The sequence below is a fragment of the Chiloscyllium plagiosum genome, unplaced genomic scaffold (genome assembly GCF_037043375.1).
Source record: "Chiloscyllium plagiosum isolate Xiang-an unplaced genomic scaffold, Cpla_swu_hap1 HiC_scaffold_15, whole genome shotgun sequence".
NCBI lineage: Eukaryota > Metazoa > Chordata > Chondrichthyes > Orectolobiformes > Hemiscylliidae > Chiloscyllium > Chiloscyllium plagiosum.
Genome location: NW_028270153.1, coordinates 11,520,186 through 11,539,458, shown reverse-complemented (window position 1 = coordinate 11,539,458; position 19,273 = coordinate 11,520,186). Strand labels below are relative to the sequence as shown.

General features: G+C 39.7%; 1 protein-coding gene across 2 annotated transcripts in view; it reads left to right on the top strand.

Moving 5' to 3' along the window:
* Window positions 1-18,921, top strand: part of nfs1 (NFS1 cysteine desulfurase) — a 30,056-nt gene extending 11,135 nt beyond the window's left edge. Inside the window, exons 4-14 of one of the 2 annotated variants that reach the window (XR_015759518.1) lie at window positions 204-287; window positions 1,943-2,095; window positions 2,855-2,948; window positions 6,464-6,598; window positions 9,416-9,573; window positions 10,392-10,497; window positions 12,437-12,518; window positions 14,217-14,300; window positions 14,970-15,059; window positions 15,164-15,344; window positions 18,225-18,921. Coding sequence is in view for 1 of the 2 variants with exons in the window: in XM_087994733.1 (XP_087850859.1) it covers window positions 204-287; window positions 1,943-2,095; window positions 2,855-2,948; window positions 6,464-6,598; window positions 9,416-9,573; window positions 10,392-10,497; window positions 12,437-12,518; window positions 14,217-14,300; window positions 14,970-15,059; window positions 15,164-15,227 (1,050 nt within the window). In the remaining variant the exon portion in view is untranslated. Of the gene's footprint in view, window positions 1-203; window positions 288-1,942; window positions 2,096-2,854; window positions 2,949-6,463; window positions 6,599-9,415; window positions 9,574-10,391; window positions 10,498-12,436; window positions 12,519-14,216; window positions 14,301-14,969; window positions 15,060-15,163 lie in introns of both variants that reach the window. The other variant, XM_087994733.1, reaches the window with a different exon arrangement.
* Window positions 18,922-19,273: the final 352 nt, after the last annotated feature.

Sequence of the window (19,273 nt, the reverse complement as noted above, 5' to 3'; positions counted from 1 at the left end):
CCTGTAAAGTTAACTTGTCCAGTAACTTGCTTAGTCAAGTTGTGAGATTAAATATGTTCCTTTTAGCCTGAGCTGTCTGAAGTGCATATTTTAAAGCACTTTTTAGTTTAAGGATGTTCTTATTGTGAGCTAATTGGATACAAATCCAGTTGTTTATTGAGTTTGTAGTTTTATTATTTTGACCAAATCAATTGTCTCTGCAGCAAACAGCTGACCTGATAGGCGCAGATCCTAGAGAAGTCATCTTCACCAGTGGTGCTACAGAATCAAACAACATTGCCATTAAGGTACTTTTTCTGATTGGTGTTATGTATGTCCTAGCTTTGGAATGCTGCAAATCTGATCTGCGTTGATGGTTAATCTGCCTGTTGACAGGACGTGAGCTTCTTTGTGAAATGCAATAGCTAATGTATTAACCTGAATCATTGTTTTATCATTACTAAGATTTCTATACAGACCTTTTTGGTTTTGAGAAATGTTTAACTGTGTCATTGGGAGTCAATAGATCCTATCTTATTTCAGCTAGGTCATCAGATGTGCAGCATTTGACTCTGGTTAAAATGTGAAGTAATCTGGTTGATTTTTGCCGTTCACTGAGAGTAAATATGTGATTACACAGTTTTATTTTAAATGACAGCTGCATCTCAGTTAAACTATTAATTGTTTTATGAAATGATTGAGTTTCCTGACTCTTGAATTCACTATTATGGTTTGCAGAAATATGGAAGGTGTGAATCTGTTAGCAAGTTTTTGTATTTTTTTCAGGGATTCTGATTTTTTTTAAATGTTAAGTTTTTATGCCTTATTTGCATGTGTTGCATTCATGTTTGGACCAAAATATGACTTGTGCTGATGGTTGGTTTACAGTTTGGTGAAGACTGACCTATATTATTGAATTTGAGAGACAGAAAGAAATTTTATCTTTTATAAAGCATCACAGGAAATCCCAAAGAATGCCAAATGTTTTGTGAAATAGCTTGTATTATTGGTGAATGTTGGCACCGGGTTTGCATACAACGTGCTGCTCGATTTGTCTACATCGTAGGATAAGATTAGATGAGGAAGGCCTTTTGTCCTTAACTATTTCATCCTTGAAGATTATTAATCTCTGTCGCATCTTGTTACATGTTTAACATCATTCTATACTTTGGATTTATATCGCAAGTAGTAGGAATCCTGATGCAATGTCAGACTAAAGTATATGGGCTAGATCTTGTCCAGTTTTGCCAAGCTAGCATGTATTGCTGAAATAAAGTAGAACTGGCAAGGGTAATTCATCTCCTCGAGCCGATTGAGCCATATATCCTGATTATACCTGAATTCCATTGGCTCCATAATTCTTACCTAACAAAATTGGTCAATCTTCATTATGAATTTTTTAATTGATCCCAGCCTCATAGTTGTCTCCCTTTTCGTTGGAGAGCTCTATATTTTCCCCTAGATGCTTCCTAACATCACTCAAAACAACCTAGCTCTCATTGAAAGATTATAATGCAATGGTCTGGATTCCCCAACAAGAGTAAATAGGGTAGTTACTCATTTTAAACATCAATTGGATTAACCCTTAATCTGTACTAAAAGGGGTGAAAACTGATCTCCTAATCTAAGCCTTTATTATTTGCTGTTTAAAAAGAAAAGTAAGATAATATTTAAGACCACATTACTACAGATGCTGGAATCTGTACTGAAAACAGTAAATACTAGAGGTCACAGTGGTCAGGCAGCATCCATAGAGAGAAAGTAAGCCAGTGTTTCAAGTCTAAGTCAGCTAGACTCAAAATTAGCTAGCTCTCTCTCCATGGATGCTACCTGATCCATTTAATAATTGTGAATTATTACTATATTTTGTGTAGCTCTTTAAGTGGGGATCCATTTCTGATCAGTTATATTTATCCAACTTTCAGAAGTTAAGATTTATTTCTCTTCCTTTTGTTATTATTAGGGTGTTGCAAGATTTTATAAAGCCAAGAAGAAGCACATCATCACAAGCCAGACAGAACATAAGTGTGTATTGGATTCATGCCGTATGCTTGAGACTGAGGGTTTCGATGTGACTTATTTGCCAGTAAAGACCAATGGACTTGTAGATTTAAAAGTAGGTTGTATCTGTGACAGATATTTCAGAAAAAATTAATACTTGAAGCACGTTAATCGATATAGGTTATAGACTCCTGACAACTCCTTATAGCTTGCGGATATGGGCAATCTGTGTGAAAGAGCAACCAGAAAGTGCGAGTGTGTTGTCTAGGGGTATCATCTCTAGACTATTAATCCAAAGACCCAGATTTGAATAGGTCCTGGATTTGAATCATGCCATGGCAGACAGTGGAATTTCAATTCAATAAAAATCTGGAATTATGAATCTAATGGTGACCATTATAAGTTGTCAGAAAACCCTGTCTGGTTCACTAATGTCTTTTTGAGGAAGAAAATTGCCATTCTTACATTGCCTGGCCTATATGTGACTCCAGACCCACAACGATGTGCTTGACTTTTAACTGCTGTGTGGGCAGTTAGGGATGGAAAATAAATATTGGCCTGGCCAGTAACGCCTAGATCCTGTAAGTGAATATCTTTTTTACAAAAAAGGCCTGAGTTGTACGATCAAGAATCTGCAGTGGGACTTGATTCCACAGCCCTCTGGCTTAATGGCAAGGGTTATAACTATGCAAATCTTTCAGTCATGGTTACCTTGCATTGTGTTGGTTTAAAAATTGATCCCTTCAGCATCTTCATTAAATGAAGGATAGTCATCTAAAGCTAATTAGATCACACAGCAGTTTGCCAGAAGGTAGCTTAGAGAGGGAAAAAGAAAGCTTTTTGATGTTCTGACTGTGGGATTTTTCTTAACTAGGAACTCGAGGAGGCAATTCGACCAGATACGAGTTTGGTGTCAATAATGACTGTGAACAATGAAATTGGAGTCAAGCAACCTATAGATGAGATAGGTGTGTAAGCATGGTTTATACAGTATCAGCACTAAATTACATGTTATATTGTGCAGAGTGGATTAAATATTGTTCAGGAGTGTATGTTTGGCTGGCTGCTATCATCTCCATAACTTTGGTCACAAACAATTGTACTGTCATTGAAGCTAGCTCTGCTTAAACCAATTCTTGTATCTCTGCCTGAATGTCACAGTTGCTCACTGGATGAACTCACTGATAACTGAAACCTGAAAGAAAAGTAAGCTATTAAGACAGAAATAACTTTGACTTACTTAGTGCCTTTCAAGTCAACAGGCCATCCCAAAATCCTTTATAATCAGTAACGTAGGAAGTGCAAGAATTACTTTCAAGGTCCTACAGAGATTAATGTGGTAATGATAGCATACTTTTGTGATGTTCATTCTGTTATAAATATATTGGCCAGGACACCAGGGAGAACTCTGATGCTCTTCAGAATAGTCCCATCAGATCTTGAAAGCCTAAGAGCAGAGCCTTTGTTTAACATCTCACTGGAGAGACTGATTCCAAAAATGCAGCCCAGCCTCAGTACCTACTAGAAAAGCTGCAAAACTTGACCTACCTTTGGGAAATAAGGCAGGGCAGGTGACTTTGAGGCCAGTGACCATAATTCTATTAGTTTTAAAATAGTGATGGAAAAGGATAAACCAAATCTAAAAGTTGAAGTTCTAAATTGGAGGCGTGCTAACTTTGACACTATTAAGCTGATTGGGGGGTAGATTTTGCATGTAAAGGGATGGCTGGAAAATGGGAAGCCTTCAGAAATGAGATAATGAGAATCTAGAGACTGTATATTCTTGATAGGTGTCAGGAAGGCTGGATGACTAGAGAAATTGAGGTTTTGGTTAAGAAAAAGAGGGAAGCATATGTCAGATATGGAGAGGATAGATTCAGTGAACCCTTTGAGCATAAAGGTAGTTGGAGTATACTAACAAGGGAAATCAGGAAGGCAAAAAAGGGACATGAGATAGCTTTGGCAAGTAGGGTTAAGGAGAATCCAAAGGGTTTTACAAATACATTAAGGACAAAAGGATAACGAGGGAGAGAATAGGGCCCCTCAAAGATCAGCAAAGGAGCCTATATATGGAATGCAGGAGATGGCGGAGATAATAAATGAGTATTTTGTGTCACTGTTTACTGTGGAGAAGGACATGGAAGATATAGAATGGAGAGACATTTTGAAAAATGTCCATCGTACAAAGGTGGTGGTGCTGGATGTTTTGAAACACATAAAGGTAGATAAATTGTCAGGACCTCAGCTGTACCCTAGAACTCTGTGGGAAACTAGAGAAGTGATTGCTGGGCCTCTTGCTGAGATATTTGTATCACCGATAGTCACAGGTGAGGTGCTGGAAGACTGCAGGTTGGCTAACATGGTACCACTATTTAAGAAAGGTGGAAATCAAGCCAGGGAACTATAGAACGGTGCGCCTGATGTCGGTGGTGGGCAAGTTGTTGGAGGGAATCCTGAGGGACAGGATGTACATGTATTTGGAAAGGCTGTACTAATTAGGAATAGTCAGCATGGCTTGTGCGTGGGAAATCATGTCTCACAAACTTGATTGAGTTTTTTTGAAGAAGTAACAAAGAGGGCTGATAAGGGCAGACAGGTAAATGTGATCTATATGGACTTCAGTAAGGCATTTGACAAGGTTCCCCATGGGAGACTGATTAGCAAGGTTAGATCTCACGGAATACAGGGAGAACTAGCCATTTGAATATAGAACTGGCTCAAAGGTAGAAGACAGAGGGTGATGGTGGAGGGTTGTTTTTCAGACTGGAGGCCTGTGACCAGTGGAGTGCCACAAGGGTCGGTGCTGGGTTTACTATTTTTTATCATTTATATAAATGACTTAGATGTGAACATAGGAAATATGATTAGTAAGTTTTGCAGATGACACCAAAATTGGAGATGTAGTGGACACCGAAGAAGATTACCTCAGATTACAATGGGATCTTGATCAGATGGGCCAATGGGCTGAGAAGGGGCAAATGGAGTTTAATTTCGATAAATGGGAGGTGCTGCATATTGGGAAAGCAAATCTTAACAGAACTTATGGTAAGGTCCTAGAAGTGTTGCTGAACAAAGAGACCTTGGAGTGCAGGTTCATAGCTCATTGAAAGTAGAGTCACAGGTAGATAGGATAGTGAATAAGGCATTTGTATGCTTTCCTTTACTGGCCAGTGTATTGAGTGTAAGAGTAGGGAGGTCATGTTGCGACTGTACAGGACATTGATTAGGTCACTTTTGGGATATTGTGTGTAATTCTGGTCTCCTTCCTATCGGAAGGATGTTGTGAAACTTGAAAGGGTTCAGAAAAGATTTACAAGAATGTTGCCAGGGTTGGAGGATTTGAGCTATAAGGAGAGGCTGAACAGGCTGAGGCTGTTTCTTCCTGGAGCGTCAGAGACCTTATAGAGGTTTATAAAATCAAGGGGGGCATGGATAGGGTAAATAGACAAAGTCTTTTCCCTGGGGTGAGAGGGGAAAGATATAAAAGAGACGTACGGGGAAACTTTTTCACACAAGGTGGTAAGTGTATGGAATGAGCTGCCAGAGGAAGTGGTAGAGGCTGGTACAATTGCAACATTTAAGAGGCATCTGGATGGTTATGTGAATAGGAAGGGTTTAGAGGAATGTGGGCCAACTGCTGGCAAATGGGACTATGTTAGGTTAGGATATCTGGTCGGCATGGGGGAGTTGAGCCGAAGGATCTGTTTCCGTGTTGTACATCTCAATGACTAAGTTTAGTGTCATTGTGTATTGTGTTTATCTCACTGGAATAGGACTTGAACCCACCGTCTTCTGACTCAGATGCCAAAGAACTACCACTGAACCAAGATTGATACCTTCAATTTAGGAGGCCGCCTGAGCATCTTTCTCAAGAATCTGATTCTAAGTATTTTAGTTTATATGGTTAGCAATAGAATTGAACAATAGCATATTCTCAAAGGATTTGCATTGGGGCTGTTGGCCCCTCTGTTAATAATAGGGGCCCTTTCTTTATGATGGCAGCCTGGGTTTCCAATTCAATAGTCGAAGAGAAAGAAGACTTAACCCACGAGATGACCAATGAATGGATAGTTTGACTTAGAGTGCCTTTTTTTCCCTCTCAGAATGATATGATGTTTTAAATGAAATGTATTCCCTGAGATTTTCTTAAGAGATCTGGGCTGGGGAGCAAAGAAATCAAGTGAGATTCATGCATCTATGAACACCTGCGGAAGGAGACATGTTTGTGCTCATTGTATGAGATCAGGCTCTGACTCGCTGTGGACTTGCATGTAAAGAGTGATCATTTGAGTCACTGGAGAGTTCCTGGGCTCTGTAAAACTGTACACTAACAACTTGGCAATATCAACAGCAAAGGAGAGAAAGTGAATTGCCAAGAATAAATTGTTTGCTTGAGATTTGTCAATTAAGATGAACTGCCCAATACTGATGTTCAGCTCTTTTATCTCTTGGTAGACCTTCACTTATTTTGTGTCTGATGTAGGTCGTATTTGCCAAGCTAAGAAAGTATTTTTCCACACGGATGCTGCACAGGCTGTTGGCAAAATTCCTCTGGATGTGAACAAAATGAAGATTGATCTAATGTCTATCAGTGGCCACAAACTTTATGGCCCTAAAGGTATAAATTTCTTTTGAATTCAGTTAAAAGTTCATCATTTGAAAGCTCTGTACCAGCATTAAGTTTCAACTATATTGTTACTTCTATTTAACTGTATTGGCTTGCAACTAATGGTATTTGAAATAGGGCGGGGAGTGAAAGTTTTTTAATTTCATTTCAGTTGTGGAGACTTGTGTGCTTAAACTATTTTTTAATTCTGTTTGTACATCCATTAGTATTTCCCTATTTATTGCTCTTGGTAAATCTCAAAATAGTATTCTTTTTAATGACTATTTTATTAAATCATATAATGCGTAATGTGTTCTGCCAAATACGACCTGTATTGAAGTTGTTCCTTTTCAGGCGAGAAACCAAATTGTTTGAAGTAAAGACTTTTTGAGATCCTGCTGAGTCTAATTGTTAGATCAAGGAACCTTGCCAATTTGGAGTGTTTTCAGATTTCAGGCTGATATGCTGATGTGACTACTATCTGATTACTTCTATAATGAAGCATGACTGTATACAGGTTTTAATATGCTGCTCGTTTGTTGACGTACTATCAAATGCAAGTTGTATTTTGCTTTCCACAAATCAAATGAGGCACTTGTCATAATCAAAGTTGTTGGATTCATTTCTAGTCCCATTCCTCCGCTGATTATATATTTTTACCATGACCAATTTTATATGGTTTTAGATTGTATTTCATTTAGAATTAGAAACAATTCAATCATGTCTCCTTTAGTCAGTAAAGAATAACGAGTTTATTGCAAATAAAGTCTTCACAAAGTTACAAAGATTATTGATTGTAAAACAAGTTGTTACACTCTGAAAGGGTAAATATGAATTATATTCAAACATCCCAAATGTAACACGAGGCAAGTATGAGTGATAGACAATGGTCAGTCATCACCCAAAGTACATTGGTTTGATTGTATCTGAAAATTAATCTCTCAGCAATCTTTGAAACTTCCTCAAAGGTTACTTGTTAACAACTGCCCACATTCTGAACCACCTTCCTTTTTCAGGATTAAGCTCCCCTGGATTTTTGTGCATTAATAAGCACGACTCCAGCTTTTCACAAGCTGCTAATTTTACCAAGCTAATACTGCTGCTGGATTTTTACTCTTTCTGTCCTTCAAACCAGGTTGGTTGCATTATGCAATTGTTACATGTGGGTTTTCAGCATGTTGCAACTGTAATTGGCAAACTGCACTGATTCCATGTCGCTCCTAGGATTTTTCTGAACCATCACTGCTTAAATGCCATAGGACTTGGAGCCCCAACTACACAGACGCCTTATTTTTACTTGACCTTTAGCAGCACAGCTAACAGCTGCAATGCCTAACATGGAGTCAGGCTTCCTCTCTCATATGTGCACTGCTCCATCTCTTTGAACTCCCTTTCGCTTACCTATTGAAAGCTTTGTCACAATCCGTGGCTCTCCTGCTAGGTAGAATTGAATGTAACTAATGTGTTGGAATAGTCAGGTGTAACAACTGCTTGGAATACTCTTGTTTAAAAAATCATTCGTGGGATAAGGGCATCACTGGCATTTATTGTCCAACCCTAGTTATGCAAAGGGCAGTTAAGACTCAACCACATTGTTGTGCATCAAGTGTCACGTGCAGGCTGGATCAGGTAAGGATGGCAGTTTCCTTCACTAAAGAGCATTAGTGAACCACATGGGTTTTTCCAACAATCGACAACAGATTCACGATCATCATTAATCCTTAATTCCAGATTTAAGGTTTGTGTTCTGAAATCCATATTCACATCTACACCCAATAACCTTTAGAACTTAGAATAATACAGCACAGTACAGGCTTTTCGGCCCTCGATGTTGTGCTAACCTTTTATCCAACTCTAACATGAAACTAACCTACATACCCTTCATTTTACTGTCATCCATGTGCCTATCCAAGAGTGTGCGCTTAAATGTCCCTGATATGTTAGACTCTACTACCACCACTGGCAGTGCATTCCACGCACCCACCACTCTGTGTAAAGAACCTACCTCTGACATCTTCCATAAACTTTCCTCCAGTAACCTTAAAATTATGCCCCCTCATGATCGCCATTTCCGCCCTGGGAAAATATCTTTGGCTATCCACTCTATCTATGCCTGTCATTATCTTGTACACCTCTATTAAGTCACCTCTTATCATTCTTCGCTTCAATGAGAAAAACCCTAGCTGCCTCAACCTTTTCATTTGATTCCCTTGTCAAACAATTGGTCTCCCTCTGCCCTAAAACTATTTGATTCTGCCTTCTGAGGAAGAGCATATCAAAGTTACACATCCCCAGAAGAGAGAAAATTTCTCTTCATCAGTTTGAAAACTCTTCCTGGGTCAGGACTCAAGGTGACTGGAGAAAGGATGCTTTCCTTAGTGGGACCATCTTGCATATTTCGATCAAATCACCCCTCACTCTTCTAAACACCAATGGAAACAAGCCTAGTGTGTTCAAGCTAGCCTTTTATAAGATAATGTACAGATTTGTAGTATCAATCACATGAACCTCTCCACCCTATTCACATTTATTTTAAAATAAAGAGACTTCATATGTAAAATAAATATGCAGAGCATGGAATGGATAGGCAGCCAGTTTCAGGTGAGTGTATAGCTGGAAACTGTTCCTGCATGATAGGAAGAGATTATAGTGACATGAGAACCTGTATTAATTCATGGGGCCTGGAAGTTGGGCAAGAATGAGATGACAACAGGAGCATATGGGCCTTTTATGCAAGATGCTATTTGTAAGTATGTTATCTTGGGAGTGAGTGATATTAGTTTTGAATGTTATTTGTGATTAACATTTGTATTTGTTTGTGTCTATTAGGTGTGGGTGCATTTTACATCCGGCGTCGGCCCCGAGTACGAGTGGAGGCCATTCAGAGTGGTGGGGGGCAGGAGCGAGGCTTGCGCTCAGGAACTGTTCCAACTCCTCTGGTGGTTGGGCTTGGGGCAGCATGTGAGGTAGCCCAGCAGGAGATGGAGGTAGGCAAACCGTTGATGAGCATTCTGCTTTAATGGAGGGAGAAAAAGTAATTTTTCAGACCCTATTTTGTGATAGGTGAATGTGTATTGTATTGTCTTGGCGTACTATACCAAATTTTGTTGTGTTTTCAGCCATCGATCCAAACAAATATAGTGTGTGTGTGTGAGAGAGAGAGAGATGGACCTACTCTGATTTCTTGATACGTTTCTAATTCAAATAATGTCAAAGGTTGTTTCTTACACCAATGTTATTGGTCTAAGTTATTGACATTGGTATATGCCATATTTTCTCCTGCTCCTTCAGGCCTCCTTGAGCCCCTCGAAGAAGTCATTTCAAACACCACCGATTTGCTTGATACAAATCTTGGGCACATTTCAGACTGAACCACTAAGTGAACCTAAATTGCCATCTAACTATGATGGTATCAGAGGTGCAGATTGTAGGTTTGGCCGCATGTTAAAGATTATTCCTTCTTACCATAGTAAGAGTGAGCCTGATGGGTTATTTGCTAGTACTATTGACTAATAATATCCATAGCTGAAAGTTGCTAGTTAATGACATGTATTCCATTATTAATCGGAGATTCCAAAGAGTAATCCGTTCTTGCCAGTAATTCATTCTGCTTGGCGTTTTCTGTTGTGTCTATACTTTGTGTCCTTGTCCATTGTCCACCTTCAAGAAATGGAGAGGCACTGTTATCCCCACTCCTTTAATCTGGTGCTCTATTTCCCTACGCACATGTGATGTATCTCCTAAAGTGCTTTGTGCTGGCTTTCTGCAGATGGGCTTTGTAACAGAGCTATGCTTATTCCTGCAGTATGACCATAAGCATGTGTCCAGTCTAGCCAAACGTTTGGTGATGAAGATAATGAATGGAATCCCTGACGTGGTTATGAATGGGGATGCAGAGCAGAGATATCCAGGTAACCTGATTCTACTATATGAACTTGAAAATTGACATATAGGATTTACAGAAGTAGAACATACCTAGGATGTTTCCAACTCTTCTGGAGCAATCTAATCTCATTTCATGACTAGTGGTGTTGAAATGCCCATCAGCCATGATTGAATGGCGAAGTGGACTTGATGGGCTGAATGGCCTTACTTCCACTCCTATGTCTTATGGTCTTATAATGGAAATATTTTCTTGGGGGAAAAAAGAGTGCATAACCTAGCACAGACACAGTGGGCTGAATGGCCTCTATTTGTGCATATAAATCTATTTGTCTTCCCACGTGGCTTCTATTCCACCAGTGTATGGAGAGCTTGAGAGGAAAGCGCAGGATACAATGACTAGCTCAATTTTTTACTGAGTTTGCAGATCCCAGTTAAGATAAATGAAAAACACTGAAAATCTGGAACATAAACACTGAATAGTCAGCTGACCAATCTGTTTTGGGTATAGACCGATAATTAGAATTGAAAGTTGAACAAGTATTTGCATCCATTTGGTGCCTTTTAAGTTAGTGCACATCACAAATTGTGCAAGTTTACAGGTACAAAATAAATTGGGACGGGAAAATGATGGTATTTTATCCTGTTTTGCCACAGGTTTTAATATCCACTTGTCTCTATTGCGTTTTAGGTTTAAAAACTAAATAATCTCTGCTCTCTCACCCATCTCCAGCTTTTGGAAAGACTGTTATGGAGTTGGGGAAATTCATTTCTTTACTTGACTTATCACCCTGATGCCTTGCTTTGGATGCTTGGGATGAATAACAAATGTTGGTGCCGTCAGTGATACCAACATCCCTTGAATGATTTTTTTAAAAAATCCACTGTTGAGAACAAGTTTCTATTTCTCAAACTGCTATTTGATTATAGTCTGACGCAGTACAAATAAATCAGTCAAAACGTGTGGTGCTGGAAAAGTACAGCCAGTCAGGCAGCATCCGAGGAGCCGGGGAGTTGACGTTTCAAGCATAAGCTCTTCATCAGGAAGTTTGGTGGGGCAGGGGGGTGAGGGTTACGCGGCAGTGGCACATGTGGCCTGAGAGATAGATAAATGGGAGTGGAAGGGAACTGGGAATATAATAGGTAAATGAAGGGTTGATGGTGATAGGTCGACTGGTGGGTGGAGCAGATAGGTGGGAAGGAAGATGGACAGGTAGGACAGTTCAAGAGGGCGGTGCTTAGTTGGAGGGTTGGATCTGGGATAAGATGGGGGAGGGGAGATGAGCGAACTGGTGAAATAGACATTGATTCCCTGTGGTTGGAGGATTCCAAGTCGCAAGATAAGGTGTTCTTTCTCCAGTTGTCACATGGCTAGGATTTGGCAGTGGAAGAGACCCAGGACTTGCATGTCCTTGGCGGAGTGAGTGGGTGAGTTGAAGTGTTTGGCCACAGGGCAGTAGGCTTGTTTGGTCCGAGTCCCGGAGATGTTCTCTGAAAAGTTCCATAAGTTGGCATCCGCCTCCCCAGTATAGAGGAAACCACACTGAGAGCAACGGACACAGTAGATAAGGTGTTTGGATGTGCAGGAAAATCTCTGCTGGATGTGGAAGGATCCTTTGGGCCTTGGATAGAGGTGAGGGAATGGGGGAAGGCATGGGTGCAGATTTTACACCTCTTGCAGTGGCAAGGGAAGGTTCGGGAGTGGAGGGTGGGTTATTAGGGGTGAGGGTTTAACGAGGGAGTTGCTGAGGGAATGGTCTCTGCGGAATGCTCAAAGGTGTGGGGAAGGGAAATATATCTCTGGTGGTAGGGTGTGACAATATGTGTCAAATGGCGGAGGATAATGTGTTGTATCCAGAGGTTTCAACTCTCCTGCTGTTTCCATCGCCACATCTTTTGACTCTGATCTCTAGGATTTGTAGTCCACACTTTCTCCACAGTACTAATAAATGTTTGTTTACCTTGCAGGCTGCATTAACCTGTCATTTGCATATGTGGAAGGAGAGAGTTTGCTGATGGCTTTGAAAGATGTAGCTCTGTCGTCGGGAAGGTAGTGTATCGGGCTGTCCTCAAGTTTTGCCTATCCAAATATCAGAGCTAGGCACCTGAGAACCCACGTTCAAAGCACCTCAAAGCCATACAATTTCTAAATTTAGATTTGGCTTAGTATTACATTGAATTTAACTGTACAGCACAGGAACGGGCCCTTCAGCCCTCCATGTCTGTGCCAACTACGATGCTATTCTAAACTAATCCCATCTGCCTACACATGGTCAATATCCCTCTATTCCCTGTCTGTTCATGTCTGTCTAAATGCTTCTTAAACATTGCTATTGTATCTGCTTTTACTGCCTCCTCTGATAGTGTGTTCCAGGAACCTATCTCTCTGTATTTTAAAAAAAGTTTCCTTGTAGATCTCCTTTGCTTCAAACTTTCCCACCTCAAATTAAATCTATGTCTCCATAATATTTGATATTTCTACCATGGGGAAAAATATTCCAACTGTCCACCCTATCCATTCCCCTCATAATTTTCTATGTTTCTATCATGTCATTCCTCAGCCTCTGCAGTTTAATCCAGGCAACAACCTGATAAACCTCTTTACACACAACATTTAAAATAGGCCATTCTGCCCAACTCATCCATTTTGGTGGAATGACACTGCAAGTAACACTCCAATTCATCTAATCTGATTCACATAGTCTTCTCTTTCTTTCTCCTTCATTCTTTACTTGACTCCCTTAAATGCATCTATTTTGTTGTCCTCAACTATTCCTTTTGAGTTCCACGTTCTCTCTGGCTTTCTCTGAAATTCTTATTGGATTTAGGAGCGATCTTATACTGACGCCCACTTTTTTCACTACACACACACACAGATACACATGCACACATCTTTACCCACCACAAAAAAAAGTGAAAAGCTTCTCAGAACAGACATACTTCCTTGTAATCTTATAAGATCAGCCCCCAGAATTGTTGTATATGAATATGTAGTGCTGTTTACATCTAAACAGTGGTGTTCATATGGGGTGTTTGGATTGGAATGTTAATAAGTGACAGGATGGGATTGATTAAGTAAACCATCTAGTGGATGACGCAACATTAAATGTAGAAATTTTACGATGAAGGGCAGCTTTTTATCCTTCTACGCAGGATTAAGAATCTGCGGAAAAAATGACCAGAGCTTGTAGTTGAAGCAGAAGACATATCAACGTTGAATTATTTTAGGTAGCTGGTTGAAAGTGGGGAACAAAGGCATGTGCATGAGATTAATGAAGGATAAATACAAACATGAACAAGTTTTGTTGAATTACTAATTCCTGTGTTGTAACTGTTTTAAATGTCATAAGCTACACTATGATGAGTCAACTCTGAATGAAAGATTTGAATCTGGAGTTTCTATATCTTTGCTGCACAGCTTTACAAACTGTGCAGCCAGGGAGGTTTGGGTTGTTAGTTTTCTTTTCTCTGTAAATGTGATGCACCCCTCCTACTCCATGTTCCTCAGAACATCAGAGATTGCAAGTGTGAGAATTAGTAAAGGTTTTAAATGATGGCTAAAGTTTTGCACAGTGTTGTTTTTCCTCTCTATTTCTTGCGCTTGCTCTCGCTCTATACATTAACCCCCTGTAACAATTCACGTGGATCGTATCAATATACATGAGGACTTGTGGTGAAAGTAGCATTTTAAGTTTTAACTTTTGGTTATAATTCTTTATTAATGGTTCATTGTTTGTTTCATTTATAGTGCCTGCACGTCAGCTTCTCTTGAACCTTCCTATGTGCTGCGAGCAATTGGTGCTGATGAGGATTTGGCACACTCCTCAATCAGGTGTGATATTAGGACGGTTACTTCTCTTGCTCCTCGTTCTTCCTTTCTGATTATGGATATTTGACTTGATTGTGGGAAGCTATTCATTGTCTATGAATTAAATGCTTTGAGAATATAGCATACTGTATGCTGCCCCTCATCTTGAGTTGAACATAGAATATTCATGTTGTTCTGTAGCATCAACCTTTACCAACCACCGTACTGCACCTGTCAAACCCATTAATGTATTTGATCACCTTGAACACCTTAATTGCTCGCCCACTATATTTGAATTGAAAAAAAAATCCAGTTCTAGATACAGTGCCTCAAATTCTGAAATTAAAAAAATTATTTTTGTTTCTGCTCCCATCCCCTGAAAACAGTGAACCATGTTGCAATGGCTGTCTCTAAATGAATGTTCCAATAAGAGACTTGACCTTGAGATTTGTCAGGTTACTTACCCATCCCTAGGAAGTGGAGATATCTCTCCATTATAGTCAAAGAAAACTTTACACTCATTTTGTTTAATGTGGGGTGTTTTATACAGCAACTGTAATCCAATGATGTCATAAATTCTTCTTTGGTTCTTTCCCTTCCTGTCACTGTCTGCATCCAGAACTGCTTTCTAAGAAGAGTACACTTTTTTTGTGTTTTTTGCATGCTGTGTGACACTGTCTCTTTTATTTGCAGGTTTGGGCTCGGGCGTTTCACAACAGAGGAGGAGGTGGACTACACTGCAGAGAAGTGCATCCAGCATGTGCAGAGGCTGAGGGAGATGAGGTGCAGTGTTGCTTTTGTTAACCAATGCTAGTGTATATTTTTATTTTGAAAGGAAGCTGGTGAGTTTTCACCCCTCCCTGATTTTTGTTTCCCCTTTCTTGCAGTCCTCTTTGGGAGATGGTACAGGAGGGAGTGGACCTAAAAAATATTAATTGGTCTCAGCATTAGAACATCCTGAAAAAAACTGACTGTTGGAATGTCGTCATGTTCAGTGGCCAGAAGATAGCCAATTCGGGATTCTGCTCGCAATAATCTGCGGAACATTATTAGTTTACATATGAATAGGTAAATGAAGATGAACTTGATATACCTTCAGTATCAAGTCTGAGAGTGCTTTCTGGCAAACAGAGAATTTTGCTCTGTCTTGTTGTAGTATATTGGCATGGTTTATGCAAGCTTATAATATATTTTTTTTAAGCTGATGATAAATGATTCACTGTTCTTTTATTAAGAAGTATCTTGCACGTGGACATTGAGTAAAATGCTGCTGCTTGCTAGTCGATGTGCCTTAACCTGTTGGGATTCAATCAGTTTCTCGGAAGCATCCGTGCACCTCTTTCAAATATTGGTCATCATAAACTCAGCATTTGCCATTCTGAGCCCTTTTAAACCAGAACAATCTCTGGTTGAAAACAATTCCCAATGCTTGCAGTGCTAGTTGTCACATTGATCACATTGGACTATGCTACTGTTCAAATCAGTTAGTCTGCTCCAATCACTGTCCAGCTCTACAGTATATGGGCAGTTGGGGCTGCAGCATGAGGAGAAGAACTGCAGAGACTGGGGATAGGGAGGGTGGGTAACACAGACCTACCAGTGAATATTCTATGATGTTTTGGAGGAAAATGAATTTGATTATTCTCTGAACTGTGCAGTGATTCTGATTGTGAAGTTATTGGTATTTTTGAATGGTACAGTTTAGTAGAAGAGACGAGGGGAAGCAAGTTAAAATAAAAAGACACATGATTCTGATAGGGATGGGGAAGAAATGCAGGTGCACAAGGAGCTGGGAGTGCACACATTGTTGAAAGTTGACAATGTTGGATGTTCAGCTTTGTAACGGGAGGCTTGGGAGAACAAAGACACTGAATTATGATGAACCTTTTTGGAGTGCTCTCAACTGGAGTGTTGTGTTTAGCTCTAGTTTAGAAGAATGTGATTGGCTTTGGAGAGGGTAAGGCAGAGAATTGTGATATTGGTTTCAGGAATGGGAGACTTCAAATAGAAGGATAGATTTGAGAAGCTGGCATTGTCTGGTCTTGAAGACAGTGTTGAGTAAGGTTTCCTTCATGCTGTGTGTAGACTGAAATCATTCCAGTAGTTTGAAGACATTAGATAAAGGACCAAAATATAGATGAGGAAAACTCTATGCAACAAATGATCAGGATCTGGAGTGCGCGTGCTACAGAGGAGCAGGAGGATTGGCTAACTTACTCTTGTCGTTGATTGACAGATGGCCTGAATGACCATCTAAATGAAATGGAGCATATTCCCCATCTAGTGGTAGAGGTATGCAGCTGCAGATAGTTTTAAAAATGGAAAGATCTTATTAAAATGTCACCTGCACATTTCACCTGTACTAAATTAGTAAATGAAATTCAAGACATGAAAAGTACAGAACTGTTCGTATCAAATAATCCCAGTAATTAAATGCAAAACTTTGTGCAGATCAAGTTATTTGCTGACAAAGGAAATACAAAACTGTTCACTAATGCGTGAGAGCACACAGGTTCTTTGTTAATGAGAGGATTTGAAAGATTATCCTGTAGAAACTATCTGTGAAGGTTTGCAGTGTGCAGGAGTTGGTCACCCTGCAAACCACTGCAGTGAGAACTTTGGGACTGCAGGAGTTTCAGGAGGGAACTGTGCATCTAGAAAATAGTGGGATTGGCCTGCAGAATCAATCGCTCAAAAACAAAACTTGATTTTACAAACAGGTTTCCAGGATAAAGGTTGGCAAAGTGCTTGCTTTCTTGAGGTAGTGGGATGATTTATTTACTGCAGGCATGACTCTAATATCTTTGAATGGTGTTGCTCAAAAGGATACATCTTCAATTTTGCACATTTAAAAAGATGAAAAATATATCAGATCTGCAGTCTTACAATCAGCAACAAAGGAACATTGCCAGGTCTTTTGAAACTGTATGAAGGTATCACTTCTGTATTCCTTATTTCACCAACATATTACATGTTAGATTTCTTTTTTGACTCTTTTTAAAATGCTGCTGTTTGAGGTGCCTCCTGGATTGCACTTCCTCCAAGTTTGTTGCAGGCCTGTCACCCAAGCGTGGAGTTCTTGTGTTAACAAGTCTCAATTAGTTTCTTGTCCAGTGCTCTCACCCTCACAGAAGTTCCTATCCAGTAGTGAGGAGTGAGAATGAGTGTCGGCCTACATTCTCTGCTCTGCACGGAAACTTGAGTGGGCTCAGATGTCGTGTCCAGCTGCGCCAAACCATCGCCCCAACTGTTCTGCTACTAAGTGTGCAGAAGTCAGAAAAACATTTTTTTGCCGCATCTTATGATTATCCTCTTGGGTATTGCTCATAACAACAGTGTCCTGCAGATGAATTTGATTCCTGGAATCTCCAGAACAAGCCTGATGCAGTTGTAACCTTAGAAGTACCGTCTGACCCAACCTGTTTCTATGGATTTCAGTTGAATTATCTGGCACCAAAATTTACAACCCATTCAACAGATGGCTTTGAATAAAAAATAAAACTAGAAAAAAGGGAAGTGCTTTTATCTATTCTTGATCATCTCTTGCATAATATTTTCCTCAACCTACACAATTGTATTTTTTTGCAGGTAAATATATGGGCAGATGTGCAAATATGTGGGTATATTCACATTCCTCAGCTTTTTAAAAGTGAAGTCTTAAGGATTTTACTGCTTAATTCCTCTCTCATTCTATTCGAGCCATGATGTCAGACATCCTAGAGACAGATAATGACCTGTTTGGTTCTCTGCTCTTGCAATAAAGCATCAATAGTTCTATATAGTGCTTATGGGTGTGTAGGTGTTTGAGGATAGGAGAGAGGTTGTTTCCTGAGATTGATCTGGGAGGCTGAAACAAAATACCCCTAACAGGAGTGCCATGTACCCATTCAATGATATCTCCCTGAGGGTAACCTTTACTCACTGACAACCTCTATATCACCTCTGCAGGGAAATCACTAGTCTGGCCTTCTGATAGAGGAACAAATGTACCCGGACCTATGACTTTCTAAGTTTGAAAATGGAGCAGTGATTCATTTGACAAGCTGGATGCATTCGGAGCTGTATGGTTATAGGGCAAAATGAACAGATGATTAATTTTCATGTTCCTTAATGTCCTGCTATAAGAATACTACAACATAACAGCCTGCTTTTTGATAAACATTTTAAAATAAATTCTGGAAAGTTAAATTAAAAGATCACCTGGACTCAACCAGCTTTTGTGATTCAGTGGAGTCTCCCCAGTCTGTTTGGGATTGAGTCATACTCTGGGAGTAGAATAGTAAATTGGGCAAAAATCTCTACATCTTTAGTTTGGAATTTTTACTTCTTGTATGCCACCTTATTGGCACTGAATGATACGCACAACTCATTCCTTTGTCATGTTGTTCTTTAAAACTTTGAGGTTCTCGAGACCCATGATGTATAATGGCATGCTGCTTTTATGAAATATCTGTACTTTATTTCCCAACTTCACTGGTGTTTTCTGTATGAGATTTGTCATTAAAAGTTTGTTTTATGTCTTTCAAATGGATCCCTCAACGCAAAGTCAATGTGCAGAGCCGTTGATGCCATTTAGTAAATTAGATGTATATTTTCTTCAAGCAAGTGATTCTTGTACTGCCCAGAATAAACCATTTTGAAACCATGTAGTCACAACCAGCAAAGCATTCTTTGGGTTTATTTTTTGACAGATTCAACTCCCTTTCAGTCGTGCATGACTACATTTTCTAGGCTGTAGTGGTGATGGTATGGAAGATCACTTCTGCAGAACTGGAGTGTGCAAATCAGAATTGAAACTAGCCCAGTTGTTAGCATGCTTGAGTCTGGAGGTAAGGGTTCACATTCTGATGCAGAGACCAAACAAAATTAAGGATGGCTTCAAAGCAGCTTTCCCACAGCAGATTTTTGGATAAACCAAAGTCCCACCTGCCCTCTTTGTAAGTATGAAAGAATCCCATATCTGTCTCGAAAGGAGTGAAATTTTCTCCAATGTTCTG